This window comes from Phoenix dactylifera, chromosome 2, assembly GCF_009389715.1.
Source record: "Phoenix dactylifera cultivar Barhee BC4 chromosome 2, palm_55x_up_171113_PBpolish2nd_filt_p, whole genome shotgun sequence".
In the NCBI taxonomy this organism is placed as follows: domain Eukaryota; kingdom Viridiplantae; phylum Streptophyta; class Magnoliopsida; order Arecales; family Arecaceae; genus Phoenix; species Phoenix dactylifera.
In genome coordinates, this window is record NC_052393.1 from 23,910,981 (window position 1) to 23,937,039 (window position 26,059).

General features: G+C 41.1%; 4 protein-coding genes across 6 annotated transcripts in view; 3 read left to right on the forward strand and 1 right to left on the reverse strand.

Annotated features, from left to right (window-relative positions):
• The window catches only part of LOC103717421, a 56,978-nt gene extending 52,373 nt beyond the window's left edge, over positions 1 to 4,605 (forward strand). For all 3 annotated transcript variants that reach the window (XM_039123710.1, XM_039123711.1, XM_017845256.3), the window contains exons 7-12: positions 356 to 455; positions 619 to 696; positions 1,731 to 1,814; positions 3,455 to 3,540; positions 3,749 to 4,050; positions 4,145 to 4,605. In XM_039123710.1, coding sequence (XP_038979638.1) covers positions 356 to 366 — 11 coding nt within the window. In that variant the 3' untranslated portion in view covers positions 367 to 455; positions 619 to 696; positions 1,731 to 1,814; ... (1 more) ...; positions 3,749 to 4,050; positions 4,145 to 4,605. The remainder of the gene's footprint in view (positions 1 to 355; positions 456 to 618; positions 697 to 1,730; positions 1,815 to 3,454; positions 3,541 to 3,748; positions 4,051 to 4,144) is intronic.
• On the forward strand, positions 403 to 3,926 carry LOC108511661 (mitochondrial substrate carrier family protein V-like). The gene is made up of 6 exons (XM_039123969.1): positions 403 to 455; positions 561 to 696; positions 1,435 to 1,539; positions 1,731 to 1,814; positions 3,455 to 3,540; positions 3,749 to 3,926. Exons 1-6 carry the CDS (start codon positions 403 to 405, stop codon positions 3,924 to 3,926), a joined length of 642 nt encoding a protein of 213 aa, XP_038979897.1.
• A 1,005-nt stretch (positions 4,606 to 5,610) lies between the features above and the next one.
• LOC103717422 lies at positions 5,611 to 11,079 on the reverse strand. The gene is made up of 2 exons (XM_008805801.4): positions 10,692 to 11,079; positions 5,611 to 6,086 (listed from the first exon to the last, which is right to left on the reverse strand). Exons 1-2 carry the CDS (start codon positions 10,846 to 10,848, stop codon positions 5,869 to 5,871), a joined length of 375 nt encoding a protein of 124 aa, XP_008804023.2. The 5' UTR covers positions 10,849 to 11,079; the 3' UTR covers positions 5,611 to 5,868.
• A 12,182-nt stretch (positions 11,080 to 23,261) lies between these two features.
• On the forward strand, positions 23,262 to 25,747 carry LOC120110011 (putative mannan endo-1,4-beta-mannosidase 9). Its single transcript, XM_039123970.1, has 6 exons — positions 23,262 to 23,307; positions 23,676 to 23,917; positions 24,255 to 24,449; positions 24,632 to 24,754; positions 24,942 to 25,144; positions 25,399 to 25,747. The coding sequence occupies exons 1-6, from the start codon at positions 23,262 to 23,264 to the stop codon at positions 25,745 to 25,747; spliced, it is 1,158 nt and encodes a 385-aa protein (XP_038979898.1).
• Positions 25,748 to 26,059: the final 312 nt, after the last annotated feature.

Below are 26,059 nucleotides of genomic sequence, written 5' to 3' on the forward strand. Positions count from 1 at the left end.
GAACTTTGATGAGCATTGAGTTCTTTGCAGCCATATTTTGTAATTTGCTAGCAACATCAGCATAAGATATCCCGTTGATCCAACCATGGAGTGGATCAGGGTGACCAGCGTTCCACTAATTTTTAAGCTAGCCACTCACCCAGAAGAGAAGCTGTTGTTGATCCTATCAAAAAATTAATAATTTTTGATAAAATTTTCAAGATATATTTTGGACTTTGCAAAGTTTAACTATCACATATATTAGCTGCAGAAATTTAATTAGCCTTATAAATTTCTCTCAGAAATCATACTTCTTGTAAATTCTTTGTATAGCATATGTCAGTTCATCAATCTCTCAAAAGAAATCTTTTTGCAGGAATGCTATGATTGGATGTGTTGAAAAAGGTGGTGTGTCTTCATTATATGCTGGATGGAGTGCAGTCCTTTGCAGGAACATCCCACACTCTATCATTAAAGTATTTTGCTTTATTTTAGCTTGTTATTAGTTAACTTTCAAACATGTGATAACTATAGTGAGCCTGTATTTTTTTCTTGCTCTGTCTGCCTTTAAATACATACAGTGTTTTAAAAGGCTCATATGATTTCAATGCTTGCATATATAAATCCATCTGCGTGCAGTTCTATACGTATGAAAGCCTGAAGCAGTTTCTTTTGGCATCAGCAAAGCCTGATGCTAGTCTCAACACATTGCAAACGGTTAGTTCTCTGTCCATCCTCCTGCAGTGCGCACTATACTGTTAGCTATTGGACCTGCCAACATTATCATTATTAACAGCCATCAATAATGGTTTGTTTTGAAGAGAAGTTCTTTGTAATTGTGTATTCTAAGAAATGTGTACTAAACTACAGTTCTCTCTGTGAGCTAATGCTCAGCCTGCCTTGATTTTGTGAAGACTGAAGATCCTCATATATGTAGTTTTCTAATAGGCGAATCATGCTATTCACTAATAATCTAGTTATGTAGACCTCTACTTGGACATTCCAGAACTGCTTGTGCAGCGGTTAGAACAGTAACTTACACAGTATCAAAAATGTAAACCAAACCATATTATTTGTGTGTGGGAGCATGTTTTTATATATTAGCAAAGGATTTAGCATGTTATAGTTTTAAATTTGCCACTAGTGTTGAGTTTTAACTTCTGTCATTGGAGTTCTTAAATAGCTTGCTACCGTACTAGCTTCAAATTAAGACAGGTAGGCGTCGTGTGATGTTGTTGCGATGGTCTGTATGTATGTTTTCAGTAGTCTGGTTTATATTTAAGGATTTCTTCAGAAGAGCCTATGCACTGCCAATTAAGAAGGTCTGGATAATGTGTGACAATATGCTGTTGCCGCTGCTATTACTTCTGTGGATGCTGCTATTGCTACTATTATTATTGTATACCTTCCAAATCAGGTATGCTGATTATGCTTTAATAGATCATATGTCATCAGAATCTCTGTGTGGGCATCCACATGTGCAAGGATTTTATGATAACATATCAGCAGAAGCCAGAGTTTTCTGTTAGGGTTAATGGTTATGAAAGTTTGCAACAATTAGTGAGCATCTAGTACCAACCTACTAAGGCTATTATCTTGTCTTAGTGTTATGCACAAATGCGATGCATTTCAAGCCAATGAATTTTATACTTTATATGTTTCTTTTTATGTAGTATCTAAGGATGATTACATGCAGTATTAGACATTAAAGAAGTACACACTAATTGAATAGAATGATTGTATCTTTGCAGCTAGTATGCGGTGGCCTTGCTGGATCTAGTGCTGCTTTGTTCACAACTCCTTTTGGTGTAGTGAAGACAAGACTACAGACACAAGTGAGTTTCCATGCTTGCATTAATGATGACTTCAAGAGATAAACAATTTAACGCTTTCCTTATAGAATTTAATTATCCTAAGTAGAGAAATTTTGATAAATAATTCCTGCATTTTGCCTTTGAACCATAACAGTTGAGGCTCACCTTATCCATTTTGATTTGGCATCATCTATTATTTAAATTTATTTGTGCCGTTCTGATGCACTAAGATGCATGAATTCTTCTTTGCTTGTCTCACTTTCAGGATTTTCTGTTCAAGAATGTCTTGAATTTCAACTTATAAAATCAAAAAGATAATGAATATTCAACTATTATTAGAAATTAGACATTTATATTGGAATCATCTTTGGCTTTAGCTTGCTTTGTAAGTCATATATATCAAAATTTGGCCACAGTTATAAGACCCCTATTAATATGGGGAATGAACCAATCTAAAGTTCTATTCTTGTTAGTTGAGGACACACACAAAAAACTGCTAAAGATGGGCATATCGTATATAAGCATCGTTCTAATTGTTACTAGTCAAATATTGGGTGTATAGTGCCTTCTGAAGGTATAATATACTATCACATGAACTTGTTAATATTTGGGAACTCTAGTATGTTGTGTCATTCATATCAAATAAACCTAGACATTTTTGGGCTGGGCCAGGTTCATTTCAGGTCATAGTGCATGGTCAAGAGCCAAATAGTTGGCAGGAGCCTAAACTAGCTGACCTTGCACCTACTTTCATGTAGCCCAAATCTAGCCTGATTATTAAACAGTTAAACCATAGGCTTGGGGTAGGATGAGCCCTGCATGGCCTAACCCTAAGTTCAACACTCAAAGGCAAACTTCATTTCATGGCTGCCTTGAGAGAGATACGGAGGCTGAGGAGGGGGAGGGGCTAGGACTATATGGGTAGAGGTGATGTTTGGGAAAGAGAAAGGAGGAAGGTTGGGGTTGTGGTTTAGTTTTGGGAAAGAGAGGAGTCATGGATCAGCAATTAGGTATTGGAGGGTGTAGTTGAGAGTGTTGCGGGGGAGTGGAGCGGAGAGCCATGAGATGGAGATTAAGGGATTAAGTTGATAGAAAGGGGACACAACATACCTTGGGTGCAATGGTAGTCACTAACAAGTGGTGCGTCTATAGAGGCAGAGGAGGGAAGGGATGAAGGGATAGAGGAAAGAGAGGGAGTGAAGATTGAGGCCAATACAACTTGGTAGGCCGATATTCCTTGCGCAGACCTGCTGAGAATTTGACCAGGTGGACTTGACAGAAAATGCTAGATAAGTTATATTATATTCGAAAGATGTATTATTTGCAATTAGTTAATTAGATTTGATTAAATGTACTAGTTGTAGTTTTGACAGCAAAATCATAAAATATTTAATGCAAGGGAGGCATTCTTGATTACAAAAGTCATAATGAGGTCAGGCCTTCCCAATTAAATGAACGCTAGATGCAATTAACTAAAATGAATACTGAAAATACCTAGTAAGTAACTAAACAACCGCAAGAAAGCAATCTGTTGAAGTTGATGGCTTGAATATGATCATCAATTTTGGGAATATGAGATCAGATACTTTTTTATGCCTTGTAACCATTTACATGTGTGAGCTTAGAGAGTTCTGTAGTTCTAATGAGAAATTACTATCTAGGCTCCTGGAACTCTTGGAAGGTACAATGGGGTTCTTCATGCGCTTCAAGAAATAGCTAGGGAAGAAGGTTTGCAAGGTCTTTACAGGTGAGTGTAATTTTATCATCTCTGTCACATAGTTTAAATGAATCTATGTTTTCCCCCAAAAAATCCATGCAATCATTCTTCCTCTGTTGACAATTGAACAGCTGATTCACTTATGCTCTAAGCATATAATGGTGCTTGTAATCTTCAGTATTGAGATTACCTCACCTAAATTTTGCTTTAATCTGATATTCTCTTTTTCCATGTTCAGGGGCTTGGCTCTGAGGTTGGCTATGTATGTTTCTCAAGGAGCCATCATCTTTGCATCATATGAGTTTCTCAAAGCAGTTTTTGCTTTGGAAGTTCCACAACCACCTTGCCAAGTCACCAAGATCAAACATAAAGCAGATGATCTTGCGCCATCAAGAATGCACAAATGGCATTCATAAGTACAGTTTGAGCACATATTTGAAAGTTCATATGAAGTTGTTTTTTCAAGGAAAGAAAGTCATAGATATACCAACTTAAGAAAGCATCTACAGAAGAGCAGTCGGCTGGAAGAACGAAGCTCAAGTTAGATTCTGCAATACTGTTTGTTCTGCTAATACTCCTTTTGTTTTTCTAGAATTCTTTTCATCACAAACTAAATGTCTTGTTGACAATTCAGGCTTACAACCACACTTCAGCTGGATAAAGGCAGGATATTAGCCACTCCCCCCCCAACAATAAAAAAATCTGGAAGGGAAAAACATTACATTCTGTTAAGGAAGATGAACAATTTGGTCCATCAATTTGGAATTTTTATATGTCCTCTTGTTTCTGTTTGTTTCTTCATGCTGAATTAATGCTACATGGGTATACTTCTGCAACCATGGATGCAAAACTGCCTCAGGCATCAGATCCAACAGCATTTCAAGCAGCCTTCTGAACATCATGGAGCTTTCCATTCTTGAAAGATTTCAAGATTCTTATCAAGCAACAGAAAATGTCATCTGGATGTTATCTTTACATGACTGTATGTTTGCTTGATCTCCTTGTCAATTACCTTTTTGTTTTTTGTATACGTTAGCAATATATGTACCAGTTTCTGCTTAGACAACTTAATAAAAACGAGATGTTGGATCTCCCTCCCTCCCTGAGCCAAGAAATATTTTCAATTAACATTATTCAAATGAAAAGTGGAAAGAATAGTTTGAATGGCTGGTGGCAGATCTGAAGCTGCTTGCTCTTGTAATCGCAGTATCTTTTGGTCAGTATCAGATAACACAGACATGCAATGCAGGAAGAGAAGATTCTTGTTCTCGCTAAGGCACTTTAAAAAAATAAAGAAGGGAAAAACAAAGTAACTAATGCTCCAAGTTTCCAACAATTGGTGAAATGGCCCGAGCTTCTAATTGCATACCGTCCAAATTTTAATTTCCATCACCTTTAGGAACATTCAACACCATATTTGCAAAACCATCCGCAACAGATAGCACATTAACTTAGCACCACTACCATGTTATGAAGAAAGCCACCGGTGCTACTTTGCAGCCATGAAAGAGTGAGATCTTGAAAGGGTCTTAAAACAAGACTGAAAACCAAGATGACAACATAGAAAAATGAGCACATTGTCTGCTAGGATAACCTTTCTTGGTTTCCAAGATAAATAGCGGAAGTTCAAATCCATCTTTTACGTCCTGTGTAAACATATGCAAAGAATTTATACTGTTACATACTTCTACGATATTGTATTTTCCCACTTATTTTCTTCACAATATTTTTGCAGGAAAATTTCTGGTCTCACTCCACCTTATCCTTTATATCACAAGCTGAAATCCACTGAATGTCCTTAGCTATCCAAAACAAGGAATTATACATTATACGAACAGCATTACAGCACATAAGTGTATAGGACACTAACCATGGTATCATAACACTATTACTTGATCAGAACTAAATTAAGACATCATAAATAATATTGAATTGCAATAAAGAGATAGTTTTGTTACACCTGTTAACTCCATAATGAAAATACATAAATCATGACATTCTGGGGATACCATCCCTGCTACATAGAATGTTATCAATAAGTCAATAACCATATAAGCTAAGCTCATCCAGAACATTTGTACAATTGTGCACAAAATATGATTTGAACCACTGAAGAGTAACGATCGTATTTCACGAAAAGGCCATCTTTCATTATCCACGTCGGCACTTGCAAAATAATAATAATACATCAAGCTGAACACGGTCTTGTCTACGCTGAGTCACATTTTCTTTACCAAATTCTATCAAACCAATGATTCTTGGTACCAGCATACAGAGTAAAAATGGTACTCTCAAAATACACTCTACTTCATTTGTTACAATATACATCAGGAACTGAGAACAAAATATTATCAGCTACTAGTTCCTTTTCCTTTTGAAAACAGGATGTATGCTTGCATTATACTGATCCAGCTTGTCAATCCTTGCAATGCAGTCATTCAATCTCTTCAAAATGACAGGCATTGCAGCAATATTGCTAGCAGTTTTGGCTCTGAAAATATTTAATTTCCCAAGCATTAGCTGATCAGCTTCTGCAGGAGATGTCCCCCAAGTCAACTGGGATTCTAATCGTACATCTGAACATCACAAAGTAAACTGAAGGATAATTCAACTGATTGTAATTGATTTTGATTTCTGACTCAGGTAAGCCAACAGATAAAGTTGTACAATGTATAAAGAAAACAGATAATCAGCTCATACTCAACTTTTTGTTGGGGTTAAAAAAGGTTTACCAAACCAGATTAATTTTGTCGCATGCTCATATAAAAATCATCTGTTCTTTTTAACAAAATATCATGATCATGATATTAAGTGCATGGTTATGGATATAAAATATGCAAATCAAATTAGCAAAAAATTATATATGTTATGTAAATTGTAGCAAAATATCATCTCGGAATTTCAAGGTGGCATATTAACATCTAAATTTTGATGAGTAATAGCTAATTTCTTCAAACCACTACTAGCAACTTTTTCAAACTGCTACCAACTCGGGTTCCCATCGCTATACAAAAAAATTTTTGTTAAAACAAACTACAGCAGTATGACCTCATAGCTCCCCACTCTCATCGTGTCGTCAATTCTACTGGAATCCATCCAAGAAACAAAAACCTGGCAATATTGACTCCAGTACCATCCCTTACAAAATTTTTATCACTCCCAACCATTTGAAACGGACAATTCCACTTCATTTGGGGGATTCCTAGAGCTGCACTGTCGTCTGTCGGGTCTATAAAAATATACAAACACATTTGAATATAACTGCCCTCCACCAAAATAGAACACCAATAAGAATGACAACATAAATTGTGGGTTGTACCATGCTGTCAATCAATAGCGCCTGACTATGTCACCTCCTGCTTCGGACGCATTTGCATAACACCAGCAGCACCTCACACAGGTCTGTGTTTCCAATGAAGGCAGAGGGGTCCTTGAAGCGAGAACTTAGGGATGCTTGGATCTTGCTGCTGAGGTTGTTCTCTGAGATGTCAAGCCACACTAACCTGGGGATGTGAGCCAGAAATGTTGGAATAGGATTGGAGAGGTCATTTGCAAAGAGGTCAAGTGTTCAGATCTAGAAAAGCCTAGAGATGGAGCTGGGGATGTTACTTGAGAGATGGTTCTCATCCAGCAAGAGCAGCACTAGAGACGAGCAGTTGGAGATTTCTGGCAGGATCTCACCAGAGAGATTGTTCTTGCCAAGGTCGAGCTCTATGAGAATAGCGAGACAGCAAATATCCACCAAGATTGGGCTAGACAAGGAGTTACCATTGACCAACAACACCTAGAGAGCCGCCTGATCACCGGCAGAAGGATACCGAATAATGCATTCCTCAAGAGGTCCAGGACCGCAAGCCTGATGACATTGGCCAACTACGCTAAGAAGGAGTCGGCCAGCCGGTTGGCCTATATGTCCAAGATGACCAGCATGCTCGAAAAATTCACCAACGAGGTAGGAGAGGAGTTGAAGGAGTTGTAGGCGAGATGGGCGATGTGGAGTTTGGGACCGGAGAAGAGGGAGAAAGGGAGGGGTTCGGAGAGGCAGTTGTGTGACTGGGAGAGCAACGTGAGGGAGGGCATGAGGGGGAGGGCAGCGGGGATGGGACCCTTGAGACGATTCCGGTCAAGCCCGAGGAAAAAGAGGGAGCAAAGGCAGATTAATTTATTCATTTGTTGCACTCCCAGATGATAATCATTTGTGAATCGATTTTACAACTAGACAAGGCCATACCTTTTGTCGTTGATATATCACAAATTGTTTGACGGAGATATTTCTAAGCAAATATATACCATAACTAGGTCCTTTTTAACAGATGGATCATATCAATGGCCTTCATTAATAGCAACTTTCCTTTGAGCTTCTATATTACTAATAACTTGAAATAGGATATTTTTATGACTGCTTTTAGATGATCACAACATCATCCATATCAGCACTGGAGCTACTTTTGGTGTCAAATCTAATGTTGTAATGTTGCAAGAAAAGTGAAAAAGCATATAACAAAATACTTTAGTAGTTCTCAACAAAATCACAAAGAATATTTGAACTACATAATTTGCCTATCAGCTTGCTTTCATACGAACTACAACATCTTGCCACATCGATCCACATGACAATCATTTAAGGTATCATCATCGAAGTAATGCTCAAGATATGATGTTTACTATCATTCCAAAGTCTATAAATAGGGTGCACATAAAATCAACTTGCAAAACTTAAATGATGAATGTGGCAGAATTTGCTAACAACCACAACATATCCCAAAATTTATAGTCACCATTACAACTGGTCCCCTCCTTATTATAAAGTAATGTTCAAGAGAATATTCAACAAGTGTCCTCAAGTTACATTTACTCCACAAGTCACTCTCCATAAAATTGCATAAACTCCTTTCATTGGATGGAGCTTCTTTAAATTTAAAATATGACGAAGGTAGGAAATGAACCTTCTTATCAAGTCTAGTTAAGGCAAGAGTAGAAAGGGACGGGCTGAAAATGAAGGACGATGTATGCAGGGACATGAAGTAGAAAAATGGAATAGCCTAAAATCTACCAAGAGTAACTATGAGGTAACTTTTTGCAGTCATAAGTAGAAAAATCCACCAAGCAGAATCATTAGTTCATTCATTATCTATATAACTAAAAATAGTGTATATGCCCACTTTGCAACCTATATCAGCCAACGTATTTGAACCATGTTGCCCTAAAATCCATCAAATGTAGACAGCTGATTAGATTCACGTTTTTTGTAAGAAGTAAATGCAGAGCTACTTACACTCCTAGTTTACTTCAACATTCATAGTTTGAGCAACTTTCACAATATATAAAGAACCCATGAGCAAAGCCATCAAGCCTTATTTCAGCTATGTGTTGCTGCCTTTACAAATCCTTGTTTGCCAATTGTTCCCACTAAGGTCAAATATTGGTTCTCCGTCAAGCTTTACTAAATCCTTTCACAACTTCCATCCACATTAGCCTATTTCTGCTCATTCAAAAATCTTTGATGCAAATTCAAAAGTCTCACATGACCAGGACTTCCTTAGACCTTCATTGCACATAACCATGCCATCTTGTTTAGGTTTCCATCATTTTGTTCTCCATTGGTATTACTCCTTGGTTTCCTTTACAGTACTTGTTTCACATTCCTAGTTCTACCCTTAGTAGCAGGAATCTTCCCTTTAGGAACTCATCCTTGGACTTATTTTCTAAGTGTTTTATTATTAATATTTATTAAAAGACCTGCTTCCCTGTACCCGCACCCAAGCCACTTCTAGGAAATAAGGTTCTATCATAAATCCTATTCAATAATTTTATTTGTTAACACCCATCTTATTTTGTTAGATCTTTGTTTACCCAACACCCTGAAGGCTTTGTTATAATCTTTGACGAGATTCTCTTAAGTGTCAAAAGCATTTGCAAGTAACACGATATCCATGAAGCAAGACTCCACTTATCCATTTCGCACTAATAAAGGTTACATCTTCTCTATCATTTTTGACAAATATTCAATTAGAGTCACATATTTGCATGTTACATACTTTGTTTTTTTTTTGTCTTACTGAGTTCATCAAGCACAATCCCTAAAGACTATTAATATAAGTAGAAAATTGTCTCTAACAAGTTACAATGCATGTTATTTCAAACAAGAACCTATCAAGTTATGCCTCTCTAAGGGCAATAAATATAGGATTGTCATAATAACCATATCTATCCTGCCCCATGAATAATTATTTGTCACCATGAATGTCTTATGTTCCCCACAATGTAATAAAGCTTAGGTGGCTAGAATTTTGGGACGCAATTGGATACAGAATTTGCCTGCCCTAATCAATTAGGAGGTCTCTTATAGACATCCACATTCCATTGAAAACTATGAGGTACCTTCATCTTCGAGATAAGCGAGTCTTTCGACAAACTTAGAAGTGCTATCACTGCAGTTTTGCGAACCTCAGTCTACCTTTTCTTCAACCATATAACCTAGTAAAAGCAGACTTTTTGCAATCATAAGTGGCCAACTCCTTTTTCCTTCGTTTTTCACATTTTGATTTTTTTCACCGCATCATGAATACATTCCCATCAAGTCCGCTGCAAAGTCAAGTTGCTTACTTTCAATTTCTGAAGAAAAACTTGTTATCACCTATTGTTGTCAAGAACCCTGCTTCAATGAACTTTGTTGCACGTAAATCTTTCAGCTCAAGAAACTCAAAATTTGTAGATGTGCAGGCAATCACTTCATTTTTACTGTTGTTTAGCAGGCTCAGCAGTGCATTCATCCAATGTTACCACACTTCATCAATCGATTTACACCTTTGTTGATGTACAATGATAAGTAATTTCCCACAATCAAACACGAAACACCAGCATCTTCTCACCATTTCTACCACTCTTCCCTCTTTTCTCATCGAATTCAATGTATTATTAAGAAAAAAAATTATAGCAACCTAAAAATTATGGTAAACTAGAAGACACTAGATTGTGTTCTCTCAGTGCTGGTAGCATCAAACAAAACCAAAATCAGTCTAAAATACAGCTGTTCAATAACATCCAAAAGACCCATCTTTTACTAAATAATTTTTAAAAAAAGCAGCAACAAACGGACAACTGGACCGACGAACATATTAACGAATTTTTTTTTAAAACAAAAGAGTAACTGATTCAAGAAAAGAACACTAGAAACATACCAGCTCCGGAATCAGCGCCCACCAGGGTTTCAGATGGAGCAGAAGCAGAACCAATCTGAGGCGGAAGAAGCGGTCTTTGTGCTACGAGGCGAGAAGAGAAGGCCTCCATGAGCCTATCCGGGATAGTCCTCCGGAAATCTAGGATTCGCCGGGCCATCTCGCCCACCTCCTTTTCCAGCTCCTGAATCTCCCTCTCCTCCTCCTCCTCCTCCCCGCCCTCCTCCGCCTCCACCGCCGCAGCTTCCACTGGCCCTCCGCTTCCTTAGGGTTAGGGTTTCTCCCGGCTTCTCGCTCGCCATCTCCTCTTCCCCAAGGGCAAGAAATTAGGGTTCTCAAAAACCCCCCAAACAAATTTCTCCCCCTCGCCCGCCCGTGCGAATTTTTTTCCGAACTCTTTTCTTTTTTTCGTCCAGTTTTATTGAGATAGGACCGCTGGGTACTTGGATTGGGACGTTCGGAAGCCGTTGCGGGGCCCACCTACGGTGTGGTGCCTTTGAGGAGCCTTTTAATGTAAGGACTAAGGAGAGTGGTGAAGGCTTGTGACTCTGTGAAAAACCGTTTAATGATTTGTCGTTGATGGAGAGCTCGCGATTACACTGAGCCGCAGGGGCAGGAGATTAGAACCTCTCTGGCGCTGCTCTAAAATTTGAACTGGACTTGGCGTTTGATGGAGGGAGCTCTCCATCTGTATGTATGTGTCTATGCATGTATGTTTGCATGCATGTATATATATATATATATATATATATATATATATATATATATTATATATATGTATATATATATATATATATATATATTATATATATATATGTTTTTTATATATATATATATATAAGAAAGAAATATATATATGTATATATTTATATATTATATATGTATATATATATGTATATATGTATATATTATATATATATATATGTATATATGTATATATGTATATATATATATATATATGTATATATATATATATATGTATATATTTTTTTTTTTTTTTTTTTTTTTTTTTTTTTTATGTATATTATATTATATGTATATTATATTATATTATATTATATATTTTTTTATATATATGTGTGTGTGTGTTTGTTGTGTGTGTATGTATATATAAAATTGCGTTATATTTGTAATAGAACTTATGAATGAGAATCTCGAGGTCTTAATATTACAACAGTAGGGATTAGCATGTTAATTAAAAACTATTATGTTGCTTTTAAAAATTAAACTAGTAAAAAATAATTAATTTGTTTGTAGATATGCAATACTATAGGTACCAATAGATTATGTCGACTTGCATGATTGACCCAAAAATAATCTATCTAATTTGATGTCGAATAATTTAGACCAAGCTTGTATGAAAAATTTGCCCTTTTAAAGAAATATAAGTTAGACTTTCTTATATGAAATCTAAACCAAATACAATTTGCCTTGAAAGTAATGAAATATATTTTCCTCCGCCAATCTACCAAAATCTAATCAAACTTATGAAATTAAATTTTGGTTACTAACAACTTCTTATGCAATTAATTGTTTACTTATATCATCATAAATGATAAATTATGTATAATTGTAAATTTGTTGCATGCAAGTTATTGCTAGTGCTTACGGGTATTACTTGATATGCTTATCATATGATTAAACAACCAGTGCTTACATGCTTTATAGAGATTGGCTTTGTGTTATTCCTCGCTCAAAGTCAACACTAGAGAGCTTTAGTGGGTTGTTAAAACAATTTACAATCCTTGCTTAACCTTTTTGAGGAAAAGTAGACCACGTACGAATTCAACATTTTAGGCCTGATTCAAATATGAAACAAGCTTAGATCTTCTCAAAACTTAATCTATTCTTTCATTTGATAGCATAACTATAGAAATATTAGGTAAAAATTTATTCATGAATGCAACTTATTGTCGAAGCAAAAATTTAATAAATACTTGTTCGCATGCTTGATGTGGAGGTGAAGATCTAACATGTAATAAATATGTGTATCCAAACTCAAGACAATGTCTATGATGGTACATCATATATATTGCTTATTGATGCTTGCCATGCTAGGTAGACTATCTAGCAGAAAGGTTCCAAATCTAATGTGAATTTATTTACATTTCTCTTTCTTGATCTACCAAAACCTAAAGATCAGTATTGCCTGCAAATCTGAGATCATCGTTTAGGGTGCAGAATCAGGAATATATGTCATAACTGAACTGAACTTGCAAGTAATGCTTATGTAATGTCTGGGTGGTGTAGTTGGTCATCACGCTAGTCTCACACACTAGAGGTCCCCGGTTCGAAGGCTCAGACATTTATATGTTTTAATTTATATGTTTTGACAATTTCCTGGGCAAAATTTTGGCAAAGTCCATGTTGTTCCTACGAAGAGAATTCTTGGTTCGGGCAACTAACATTTTTTGAGACATGCCATGACAAGAGCAATAATAAAGAATTTTGACACATTAGTTTTTTTTTTCAAACCCATTTCAGAACAGTCCATTGATTATATTATTAAAACTTGTGATTTAGCTTTTTCTAAAATACCTAGGCAAAATTTTGGAAAAGTCCATGATGTTCAAATAAAAAAAAATTCTTGGTTGAGCCAACTAATAATTCTTGGTAGAGGTTTTCCCTCTTGCTGAAGATCACATAGTGGTGAGGTTCAAATTGGAGGCCGACCGGGACAATGCCCTCTCTGGTGGCCCTGGGTGGTGCAAGTGCAGCTGCCAGCCATGGAGTCTTGAGCTCCTGATTTCGTCTCGAACCTTGATGACGTTAGCTCAACGGTTGTTTGGCTTCAGATACCGAAGCTTCTAGTGGAATATTGCGAGAAGGAGACTATCTTGCATATTACCTCCACTGTTGGTCGCCTTTTGGCCGTGGACGGCATCACTAACCAACAAAGGAAGATGGGCTTCGTGAGGGTCAAGGTGGCCATCGATGCCACCAAACCGTTGGTGCTGAACATTCAAATCAAAGGAAGAAATAGGGTTTTGTAGCAGCCTTTCATTTTCAAGAATGTCCTCGACTTCTATTTCAACTATGGGCGGATCAGGGATGCAAGTTGTGAGTGCAAGTTTCCAGCACCGATGCCGGCAGCGGAGGTTAGGGATTCGCATGAGCATTCAAGATCTTCAGCTCCCATGGTGGTGGAGGTGATCGGAGAGCCGAGGGTCGGTGGCAAGCTTGACTCCAGCTCGGATGAGCTGGCCTGGAGGCGAGCTTTGGCCCTGGCTGGCGACGACTAAGATCCGACTGTCGAGGGTGGTGAAAGGCCCGCCGAGGTTGAGGAAGATGACTGAGTCAATCCCGAAATTGTCCGCCTCGGGTTTGTCGTCTTCACGGCCGAGTTCACCCCTCAATCGCCCGAACTCCACTAGATTGTTGCCGGACTCGGATGGTTAGTAGAAGCCAGCAAAGGTGGTGAGCCAGCGTTCGCCCCCGAAGGACTGGATGGTTGGAGAGGGAGCCGACCCTGGGCATTAGTTCAACTCTATTGGGGCTCCGAACCGGGTCAAGGTTTGACCCACTCAATGACTTGGGCGAATTGGCTAAGGAATCCGATGAGGCTGGGCGGGGCGATGTGTAGACCGACCCAGAAGTGGCAATGATAGACATGGGCCTAAGTCACTCGAATAAGAGTCTCAGGAGCCTAGCATTTGTGGGAACGAGCATGGACCAACATGCGGGGAACCTGGGCATTGTGGCTGCTAGGTCTCACGCATCCCTGGTGGCCAAATCTGCTAAGGATCGCGGGTAGAGCTCTAATGGCGAGCAAGAATTGGGCGATGCTCCATCCTCCGCACAAGCATCACAGTCGACTCTGGAGACTGAGCCTATGGCTCCGGCGATCTCCAACACTCCTCCGGCACCGTTGGGGGCGTCTATACCGATTGCTGGGGACTTTCAAAGGTTGCGCTCTCCCGTGGATGGCAAAGCGGTAGCCCATTAGGTGGTGGAGCTGGATCGGCGGTTGGCAGCAGTAGCGGAGTAGATCGGCTGAGAGGCCACTCGAGGGAGTGGGCTGGTTAGGGAGCAACCGGACTGCCCTTCTTCCTCCACAATGGGGGACCACTCAACAGCTGGGAGGAGGGCAAAGGAAGCACTGAATTTGGGGGTGAAGGAGGGGGCCACTTGTAGTGGACCGGCCCAAAATGAGAAGCCTGGGAAGGGGCCTTTGAGTGGTGAGCCGGGTCTCTCTTTATCTTCACCTCATGTATAAGAATGAAGATTTTGGTGTAGAATTGCATGGGGCGGGCAAGCCGTCCTTTTCTACCTCATTTAGGAGGTTGATGCAAGTGCATGGCTCGAATGTCGATTTTTTGTGTGAGATGCGACTCTCTGGAGACAACCTCTTCCAAACTCTAAATCGGTTTTCTGCGACCTGGAATTCCTATGGCATCGCATCACAAGGCTTGTCAGGGGAAATAATTGTACTATGGAAGCGGGGAGTGGCTATAATTGATGAGTTCAATAAATATCCCTAGTAGGTTATAATGGTAATCTCGAAACCCAATGAACTTTCTTAGATTTTGTCGGGTGTGAATGTCAGTACTGACTACAGAGTGAGGAGAGCTCTTTGAGGAGAAGTGACCAACCTTGTCGCACAGGGTATCCCGACCCTAGTTACTGGTGACTTCGACTGCATCTAGGGGCCCATGGAGAAGAGAGGTGATAAGGCCTATATTGATAAGGCAGAAAGGAGTTTCATGACTTTATTGCGGCTAATGGATTAGTGGATCTTGGATTCTCCGGACTAAAGGTTTATGTGGTCTAACAACTGATTCGGTCGTATCAAAGTGTGGGAGAGGATTGACAGGGTCATGGCTTCAACTAGTTGGATCCAGCACTTTTCCACCTATCAGGTCTGTCACCTTCCTCGGATTTCTCGAATCATATTTTCCTATCCCGATTAGCAGTGTCTTTAGCATCTGTCGTTACATCCCATTTCGGTTTGAGAAGTTGTGGTTGTCGTATCCTCGATTTTGGGACATCATCTGGGGAGCATTGGGGGCTCCAATGCTAGGGGATGCTATGTAGAGGGTCACCCAAAAATTGAAGCTCACCAAGTGGAGGCTGCGAGGATGGAACCGAAAGATGGTGGGTAATATCTTTAGATGTCTAGAGGTGGTGGAAGCATCCATTGCCAACCTTCAGGGAAGGAAGGCGAGTAGTGGTGCCTTATTAGAGGAAGGGCTAGCTGATCTCCGACAGAAGCTGGCTATGCATCACTCTCTCTTACGACAATAGAAAGTATTTTGGCAATAGAAGTCCAAAGTTTAGTGGATCAGAAAAGAGGATAGGGACCCCCGGTTCTTCCATCGGTCTGCTATCATTAGGAGGCAGAGAAACCTGGTCCGATCTTTGAAGGATGAAACTAGACAAAGAGTGGGGAGGAGAACAGGGTTCGACAGGTGGTGTTTGAGTTTTTTAGATCAAGGTGGACTGAGGGCAGTGACCAGGAGATGGCCAACAACTTTCCGCTCTCGGATGTTGGAGTTGGGATGGTGGAGAGTGCTAGTCTTATTGAGCTGATCTCGGAGGGCAAGGTGCGAGAGGCGATCTGGGCTTTGGCGGAGGACAAGGCTCTGGGGCCTTCTTCAGGAGATATTGGAACATTATTAGGAATGAGGTGGTGGAGGTTGTCCGGCTATTTTTCAATACGACCTCAATGCTGAATGCTTGGAAGGCCAGCTACATTATCCTGATCCCAAAGTGCCAAAATGCAGCGGAGCACAACCATTTCAGACTGATCAGTCTTTGCACTACTCTGTACAAGGTAGTGATGAAGATCATGATGGGCAAGATGAAGCCGCTATTGCCTAGACTTATTAGCCAGGAGTAGGGTGCTTTTGTGGGGGGTAGAACATCACAGATAATATTCTGATAGCCCAGGAGATGATATGGGATATGCAGCGGGCCCTATGTTGGCGAAGCTTTCATGGCAGCAAAGCTCGACATGGAAAGAGCCCACGATAGAGTTAGATGGGACTTTCTTCGGTATACTCTGGATGGCTTTGGGTTCCACGAGACCTAGATCAGCTGGATTCTAGATAGTGTGCGGATGCCTTTTTCTCCATCCTGATCAGTGGCACGCCAACACCTTTCTTCCATTTCCACTATCGAGTTGTGTCAATGTTGTCCCCTATCTCCTTACCTATTCATTATTTGCATTGACGTGTTATCCTGAGCCTTATGGGCAGCGTGTCAAGAACGAGTGATGGATGCCTATGAGCTTGCCCTTAGGCCTGATTGATCTCTCGCCTACTCTTTGTTGACGACTGTCTCCTTTTGGTCAGGGCAATGACAAGGGACGCGTTGGTTCTCAGATGTATTTTGGAGGACTACTGTGCGGCCTCAAGTTAGAGAGTGAACCTGCTCAAGTATACCATTTGTTTCAGTCCAAAAACTAAGCTGAGGGTGAGGTAGGTTATTAGGGAGCTCCATGGTATAAGAGAGCACGAGGGGCTATGGAGTTATCTGGGCGTACCTATTACCGAAAGGAGATTTCGGACAACTGAGTGCCTTGGTATGGCGTAGCGCATCTAAGAGCAGCTGGAGGGTTGGGGAGCTGATTCATTATCCATAATGAGCAAGCTGACCCTTGTGGCATCGGTCCTCAACTCCATGTCGATCTACCTCATGTTCAATTTGGTGGTTCCAAAGTCGATGCTACTGAGGATTGCGAATGCTCCGGAGCTTCTTATGGGGCTCGTATGCTGGTGGGCATAGGGTGCCCCTGCTTGCTTAGAATATCGTTTGCCAGCCGACTCAGGAGAGGGACTTGGTGTTCAGTCTCTGCTCAAGAGGACAGAGATATTGGTCACCAAACATACCGCGAGGTTGTTCCTTGAGCCACAGAGCCTATGGAGTCAAGTGATGACAGCTTGGTACGACCTTGGGACCATTGATAGAGTATTCCAGAGAGGTCAAAGGTGCTCCTTTATTTGGAGAGAGATTTGCAGGCATGTTCCTATTATCTTGGCCAACATCGAATGGCTGATCAGAGACGGGCACAATGTGCATCTAGTGGAGGATCCCTGGATAGACACCTTTTTGGTGAGACTCTAGCTGACAAGATCAACATTGAGGTTATGGGTGGTTTGCAGGTTTGTGATCTCCTCCGTCTGGATGAGACTGGGTGGGACTCTAGCCGGATTAGTCATCTATTTGGAGAGCACCTTGCAGAGAGAGTGCATTCACTGGTAGTTCCTGGATACGATGTCCCAGATGCGAGGGTCTAGAGTACTTTCTGCAATCTGAGAATCAATGTCAAAGGACATCTACGACCTGTTCCAGAGTAAGCAGAGTCAAAGGCTGGATTGTGCCTGGATTTGGAGGTTCGGTCTTCATCCAAGGGTTGCATTATTCTTATGGAAGATGACTTGGGGACGTCTACTAACTAGGGCCATCCAGAGCAAGTGTGGACTGAGTATTTCGCTGATTTGCCTTGGGTGATAGGCGGAGGAGTCCGTGGATCACGTGTTATTCTAGTGTAATTGAGTTGTGAGGGTATGGAGGTTGTTTGACATCCCGCTAGAGGCACTACGCTAATCTAGTTTCTTTACCTAGGCACTCAGAAGGTAGTCTGGAATGCCTCAGAATCGATATGTGGCTATCAGGGTGACTTATGTTGCTTATCACATTTGGCTAATTAGAAATGCTTAGATTTTTGGGGAGAGCAGTTCGACATGTAGGCTCGTCATGAAGAGGGCCCGAGGGGAGGCTACGAAGATTCCCTATACTGGTCCATCAGGCGAGCCGTTGATAGCTTGGGGCATCTGGAACTCTTCTTCTGCTCATGTAGCGTCTCAGACGGTGTCATCACCTGGAGCGTTCCCCCTCAATTTTTCTCAAGGTCAACTTTGATGGATATATTTTGGACGGTGGCAGGAAGGGTAGTGCGGGCTTTGTGATCAGAGGCCCGGACTCTAAAGTAGTAGCAATCGGAAGAAGCTCGATTTTCAACATCTCAGTCCCTAGGGCAGAGATGAGAGCAGCTTGGGCTGGCCTACGTCATGCTCAGCATGTGTTGCATGCCAGTGCCATCCTGCTTAAAGATGACCCGGCCACTATGATCGGCTAGATTCGAGAGTGTCCTGGCGTAGCTGGGAGACACCACCCTCTACTTTCGGGACATATGAAGCATGGCTAGTGGTGACATTATTTTCAGGGCAAAGCATGTATTTAGGGAGACCAATGGAGTTGCGAACTAGGTGGCCTCTTTGTTGCAAATCACTTTAATTGGGGGAGTTCTTTAGACAGGCAGCGGGGAACTGCCTCAGGTGCTTCATGACTTGTATTTTATTTTTTTTGGATGTATTCATACTAAAGTTGTATGATTCATCTGATGTAGCAAAAAAAAAAAAAAAGCCCACTCATGCTTGCACATGCCTCTTCACAGATAAAGGTGACTTAGCATTTTGAACTCTTTTTTCCTCTTTATGCCTACTCAAATTTATGTCTAATTTGCAACATTGCAGTCTCTCGAACATTATTTTAAAAAGAGAAAATCCAGAAGAAAAAATCCACTCTTGAAGCTAGGTAGATTTATTTATTGATTCAAGCAACTTAAGCTTGAGTTGAAATAAAGCTCAAATAAGAATTGATTTGAGTGTGATTGAGTTGAACATGAAACTAATTTATAGGCTTGGAAGTAATTTCAAGTGGGGCCTAAGAAGAAGACTGATAAAGCTACATAGAACTGGAAATTGGTCTGGTATATTATAATTAATATTAGAAATAATAAAAGCAATTGTCAGATCTAATCGACTGACCAATCACTGAATCAAGTTTGAACTTAATTTAAATTAGGATTGTCTCAGGTTTGATTTGATAGTGGCTTATAGAAGGAAGAGTTATGATTTTGAGAAAGTTGCAAAGGAGGATGGATGCGCGCAAAGACCTTTTGGAGATGGTTCCTGTTTGGGATAGTTTTACTCAGCTGGGACTTCACGATCTTATTGTAACAATGGAGGCGTAGAAGAACGTCGGAGTTTTCAATTTTATACACCTGAATAATTGCAGTGTTTGGTGTGACCTTATGGCCAACTATACTAGCTCTCCTATTAACTTAAATTAACAGAAGTGAGTATGGGGGGAGGGTGATTCTAACATATCCTTATAAGGCGAAACATTCAAACATGGTTCCCCGGCTTAGAGCTCTACTGTGGCCCCTCAAGACACATATTCATCAACAAATTGGTTTAGATTAACTTCAAGTCCATATAAGGCCAAACATTCAAAACATGGTCCCGGATTAGAGCTCGACTATGGCCCCTCAAGACACATTCATCAACAAATTGGTTTAGATTAACTTCAAGAAAAATGAATTTGATGACACTACATAGAAAAGGAATATCTCCCGACGGTTTTTTTGGTCTCTACCGACAGCTTTAAGCGTCGGGCGGATTTCCAGCCCACGCACCACAAGCGTGGGTCAGACGTCGGGCAGGTGGGCGTGGGTCCGGTTTTTTGCCGACCTAAGAGAAAGCGTCGCAAAAACAGGAACTTTCCCGACGCTAATGAAAGCGTCGCGAAAGTACTCAACGCCGACATGTTTTTCAAAAAAACAGGCTTATAAGCGTCGGCGTTAGCAACCTGTTTTTCCAAAAAAAAATTAAAAAAGAAGAGGGGAACCAGGGGGCTGCCGGCCTGGGAAGAAGAGTGATGAGGAGGAGGATGATCTCAATGTCGTCGATCATCGAGATCCTCTTGACTGGTAGAGCTCCATCCGACCTCTGGCCTCCGGCAAGGAGGAGTCCACCCTGGAGTCCTGCACCAAGTGCCCTTGCTTCGAAGCCCAGGCGATCCGGAGGAGCTGGTCGACGACCGCCTTGGCGGCAGGCGAGGTGGGCTTGAAGGCGGAGTGGCGGAGGTCGGGGTTGTGCTCGGCGACGCGGGCCCGCCTCCTCCTCCTCCTCCTCCTCGATCGTGTTCAGATCGATCCCCATCCTCTCCCTCCCAACACCCCATGCCAAAGAGTAGTAGAAAGAAGAACGGAGAAGCCCAAAGGTGCAGTAGATAAAGAAAAGGGGAGAACGGGTGGGGTCTCCGGTGTGGGATTAAAAGAAGAACGTCGGCGGATGGTGGGGTGGGTGGATGGAGCGGCAGAAAAAGGAGGGATCGGGGGAGCGGCTGGGTGAAGAAGGAGGGATCGGGGGAGTTGGGCCCCTTTTGGCCTCCGACGACGCTTTAAAGCGTCGTCGTCTCTAAGATCGGAGGAGCGGCTGGGTGAAGGAGGGATCGGGGGAGTTGGGCCCCTTTTGGCCTCCGACGACGCTTTAAAGCATCGTCGTCTCTAAGATCGGGGGACCCGCTGGGTGAAGGAGGGATCGGGGAAGTTGGGCCCCTTTTGGTCTCCGACGACGCTTTAAACAATTTTTCGACACTTTAAAGCGTCGAGTTTCGACCCCCGCTCGAAATTCGCCGATGCTTTTGATAGCGTCGGCGGGGAAGAGTCGGCAAATTAATATTTTTTTGTAGTGTGATGGATCACTTAGGTTTGGAAGATGAGTCAAGCTAAGAACTAGGATAATCAAACCTGGCTCGGTTTAATTCTAAACAATCTATTCAAGCTCGATGTGAAGTTGAGCGACTTTGAAAAACTTTTTCGAGATCAGCTTGGCTAAGCTTTGAGCTAAATATTAGTCCGGCCGAATCAAGCTTCCCCACTATATAACCGAACCAAGCTTTGAAAATGTGTTAGCTGAGCTTATTTCCTAATTGAGCCTGAGCTCGTAGCAAGCCTAACCTGATTTGTTCATGAGCAGTAGGGTTAGTTGAGTCCGGGGTCAAGCAGCGATCACGGTCCTAATATAATGGGCTAAGATCATGAAATATCTATAGTTACCACTTTTAAAATGGCTTAGTGAGGAGAAAATGGCGAGATGCCATAGTCCAGACTTTACAAAAGGCATCTTTGCAGTCTGTTTAATATGTGATGGCCTTCGTTCGTGCATTCCTGCCGCAATACATGGTGAGAAACCCCATGTTACCGATATTAACTAGAATTCTATATGGTGCAGTCCACAGAGTATAATATTGTGCATCTTTGGATGGTCATCATTAATTGAAAGATGGACAGCCATCAAATAATGTATATGGTGTATGATATAAGATGTTCTCGTAAACTGCCTTATTTGATAGCCGTTCATCTTTTGATGGCAGTCATTCATAGCTGTACAGCATTTTATGGTACCATATGTGCATCGTAAAGGATCCATGCTCCACCAATACATCGACGTTGTTTATTAGACAAATTACCTTGGTCTCCGTGTTCGCTTGACTCATTCCCATGCCAATACCAGCTTTTCGAATTTCCAATGTTTTTTTTTTCTGGATCATGTGGGTATGTTATATTTTCTCAATGGTTTCGTTAACGTGTACGTAGTCGTTTCTTGAACGTAAGTTTGTTTCTTTCTCCTGCATATCTAAATAAATTATAAATAATATTATAAACTAAATATATATAGCTCAGTATAAAAATACTATAGAAAACACAACAGATAGTATTGGAAAGGGCAAATGAGCCAACGGTATCAGTGGGCTAGTGGGAAGTAACCATTTGGAAGCCCGGCCATGGTAGAACCTAGGCTAATGTGACCTTTTTTACACGGACAACATCATCAACAACCATATATAATTAAAAAAAAAATGAAAAACTATCACATGGACACAACCGTAACAGAGAGAGAAGTTTTAATTGAAGGGTCAGAGCGAAATTTAGTTTTAATATTGTATGCCTCAATCAATTCAAGTAAATATACATATAAAAGTTGCTTTAATAGTTCAGCCCGCACACCGGGCGAGCAGGGAAAGCATCCGCGTCCTCCCCGAGGTATTGTCCGCTCTGGGATTGCCGCTTCGGGTCTGCGGGAGGTCGCCCAGGGCCGTGGCCCAATGACAGTCCCGAGCCCTGACGGCGCGGGGGTCCGCGGAGGTTGTCCCCTACCCTCACGGTTTTGTCCTACAAAAGGCCTCGGTGAGAAGAGGTGTTTGCCCCCCATTTAAGGCACAGACCTTTTCGCTGATTACCCGATGTGGGACTAAACTGGAAACCCCATCCCACAACAATAGTTGTGCTAGAGATGGCCATCCCATGCATTAATTGCATGCATATGCCTCCATGTAGCTAGCCACGAGTAAGAGGGATCCTTTTGCACCCCAGCATGAGATCAGTCAGATCAGATCGGAATGGGCAGTGCTCAAGAACTCGCATAAAAGCTTGAATCAAGGATGGGAAAGAAAGTCACAGTAAATTCTGAAACAAACTTACGTCAGTTAGCATTAATTGACGCACTTGCCATGCATGCAATATGCCGAAGATGTGTGCTAGAGGTAACAACTAACATACTTGCTAACCAAGTTATGAACCGTATCGACTTCACAGAAACACATACCATATCATGACACTTTTTTTTTATTAAATTAAAAAAAAAACACCTTAGTACTGCTATAACAGTGTAAGAAGAACGGAAGCGTAACATGGGCCGGGACTCCGTATAATAGGAAGAGTTCCTTGGCTGTTACTCAATCCTATGTTGATAACCAAGGTGAATTGGTGAGGAGAAATTTCTTATGAAATGCTTTCTTTCTTCTTCTTCTTCTTCTTCTTCTTCTTTTAATGCATCAACTCAACTTATATTACCTTCCCGGAGGGCATTTTTCGGTGGTCATATATTTTATTTTTGGCTGGCCATACCGTTAATCAAGTTGCACCAAATCTTAGCAGCAAAACAGGAAACTAAACCTTGTCCTCTTGCATGCCCTGGAGCTCTATATAAACCTCTCTCCACCATGAGAACTCTCACCATCCCACACCTCAAAACATCGAGTCTTCTTTGATATCGATAGCATTTCTCCTTCCTTTCCACAACGCACATTGTTACTTCTCGCTCTCTGGTATGAAGATGGTGGGGAAGCAAGTTCTTTTCAGTCTCGCAGTCTTCCCTCTGCTTGTGTTCCATGTTGCCGTTGCCTATACTGGCTCCGGCTTTGCAAGGACAACCGGAACCCATTTCGTTGTGGACGGGCGCCCGTTCCACTCCAATGGATTTAACGCGTACTGGTTGATGCTCAAGGCATCGGACCCGGCCGAGAGGGGCAAGGTGTCCACCGTCCTCCAACAGGCGTCCGCTTATGGAATGAGAGTGGTCAGGACCTGGGCCTTCAGCGACGGTGGGAACAGTCCCCTGCAGTACTCCCCTGGCTCTTACAATGAGGCTATGTTCAAGGTATATATTTACTACATATACCTGTCTCGTCTTGGCATTTGACACCAACTTTAAATAGTTGACGTCAAGCCAAGAGCTTATTGTAGAATCTGCTCGATCTTTTACGGAATCATCTCAACTTAAAGATAGTGGAACTGAAAACATTTGCAAGCAGGTAGTATGTAAAGATATTTATCAATTTATACCATACTTCATATCGGAATTGGTGATAAATTTCTTGAAAAATAAAGAAAAGGAAATTATAAAACATGCAAGTACGTAATAGTGCACGCATGCATGTAATTATCTATTTTCAAACTGCTGATGAGTCCTCCTTTTGCTTGGCGTTCTTTTTCAGGGTTTGGACTTGGTGATCGCGGAGGCTAAGAAGAATGGAGTGTATCTGATACTGAGTTTGGTGAATAACTACGCAGACTTTGGAGGGAGGAAGCAGTATGTTCAGTGGGCAAAGGACAAGGGACAGTACTTGGGTTCCGATGATGACTTCTATTCGAACGATGTCGTCAAAGGATTATACAAGGATCATGTGAAGGTGACTATGAGATCCTACCTTTTTCCCATGCACGCTATCATGCCTTTCTGCTTGCACCTAAGTGCTGACTCAAACACTTCACTTTCTTCTGCCATTTTGTAGTAGTAGATATATGGTAGAAATAGTTGGTTGAAGCTTGGGCATTATCCTAACATCTAGTACTTTTGTATTGTTTGATCTAGACGGTTCTTACGAGGGTGAACACGATAACGGGAGTGGCATATAAGGATGATCCCATCATCTTTTCATGGGAACTCATCAATGAACCACGATGCCAAAGTGACCTCTCTGGCAAAACTCTCCAGGTTCATAACCCTAGTTCATTCTTTTCTACTAAACTAATTTCGATATTCTTGTTATGCTATTGTTGCCTTAAATCTCATTTAGTTGCAGTTACAATTAAGCGCTCAAGCTATAGGAAGACGTAGTCTAAAATTAGCTCTATGAAGCAAAAATTAAAGCCAAACTTCCATATTTTTTTTTGTGTGACAGGCTTGGGTCACAGAGATGGCTGCTTATGTTAAATCCATAGATAGCAATCACATGCTTGAAGTTGGGTTGGAAGGGTTCTATGGGGAATCTAGGCCTGAAAGGAAGCAATTCAACCCTGGCTATGAGGTCGGCACCGATTTCATCGCTAATAATATGGTCCCTGAAATTGACTTTGCCACCATCCATGCCTACCCTGATCAATGGTAAGCCAGGTCTCTCTGATTGCTAACTCCTGTTACGATTTAATTAGCAGAAAGAGTTTATACATGTGATTGAGTAGTATAAATTTCTGAACTGAAACTGTGCATCATAATTTATAAGCAAGCAATTCTTTTCACCAGCCCATTAAGTTCAAAGTTGCAAGCTGTTCATGGTCATGAGTCCATCAACCAGCAACAGAATTCATGGAGGGAGCAAGTAGTCCATCAAATAACACTCGTTTTTTTTTTTTATTCAGGATTTCAGGTTCAAATGAGGCCCAAATGGCATTCCTCAAGAGTTGGGTTCAATCACATACTGATGATGCTGGTGCATTCCTTGGAAAGCCACTTATGATCACAGAATTTGGCAAGTGCTCCAAGACTTCAGGGTACACCGTAGGCGAAAGGGATGCCTTGTTCTCGGATGTGTACGGTGAGATCTACGGCTCAGCCAGAGCCGGGGGCCCGTGTGCAGGTGGGCTCTTCTGGCAGGTGTTGGCCCCAGGGATGGATAACTTTGGAGATGGCTATGAGATCATATTTTCAGAATGCCCCTCGACGACGAGTATCATTGCCCAGCAATCCCACAGGATATCGAGCCTTTAATTAGATCCTAAATAGAGATGAAGAAATAAAGGAGTCTAAGTATTAAAGATATATATGAACTTTATTTGTCCTTATATAGAGACTAAATATATGGTCTCAGTAGAAAATATATGGTCTTCATTATATTATTATGTTTTATTAATGATATTTGTTGGATTCATCCCTTTGAACCAATTGAAACTGAGGATCCAAATGTTAGTGTTGCATGATTCTTTGATTGTACCAAGGGGACCAAATTATTGTTATAAGAACTAATATTTGTTTCCTTGAAAGAAAAATAGACTTCATCTATGATGCAACTTTTTTTATAAT

Excerpts from the sequence above, each read along its gene's own strand:
- LOC120110011 (XM_039123970.1), top strand. The coding sequence starts at position 23,262 with ATGAAATGCTTTCTTTCTTCTTCTTCTTCTTCTTCTTCTTCTTTTA. Across the intron at positions 24,450-24,631 it reads TATACAAGGATCATGTGAAG|ACGGTTCTTACGAGGGTGAA; the intron begins GTGACTATGAGA and ends TGTTTGATCTAG. Across the intron at positions 25,145-25,398 it reads CATGCCTACCCTGATCAATG|GATTTCAGGTTCAAATGAGG; the intron begins GTAAGCCAGGTC and ends TTTTTTATTCAG.
- LOC108511661 (XM_039123969.1), top strand. The coding sequence starts at position 403 with ATGCTGGATGGAGTGCAGTCCTTTGCAGGAACATCCCACACTCTATCA. Across the intron at positions 1,540-1,730 it reads ATGAAAGTTTGCAACAATTA|CTAGTATGCGGTGGCCTTGC; the intron begins GTGAGCATCTAG and ends GTATCTTTGCAG. Across the intron at positions 3,541-3,748 it reads GGTTTGCAAGGTCTTTACAG|GGGCTTGGCTCTGAGGTTGG; the intron begins GTGAGTGTAATT and ends TTCCATGTTCAG.
- LOC103717422 (XM_008805801.4), bottom strand. The coding sequence starts at position 10,848 with ATGGCCCGGCGAATCCTAGATTTCCGGAGGACTATCCCGGATAGGCTC. Across the intron at positions 6,087-10,691 it reads GGGCGCTGATTCCGGAGCTG|ATGTACGATTAGAATCCCAG; the intron begins GTATGTTTCTAG and ends TGTGATGTTCAG.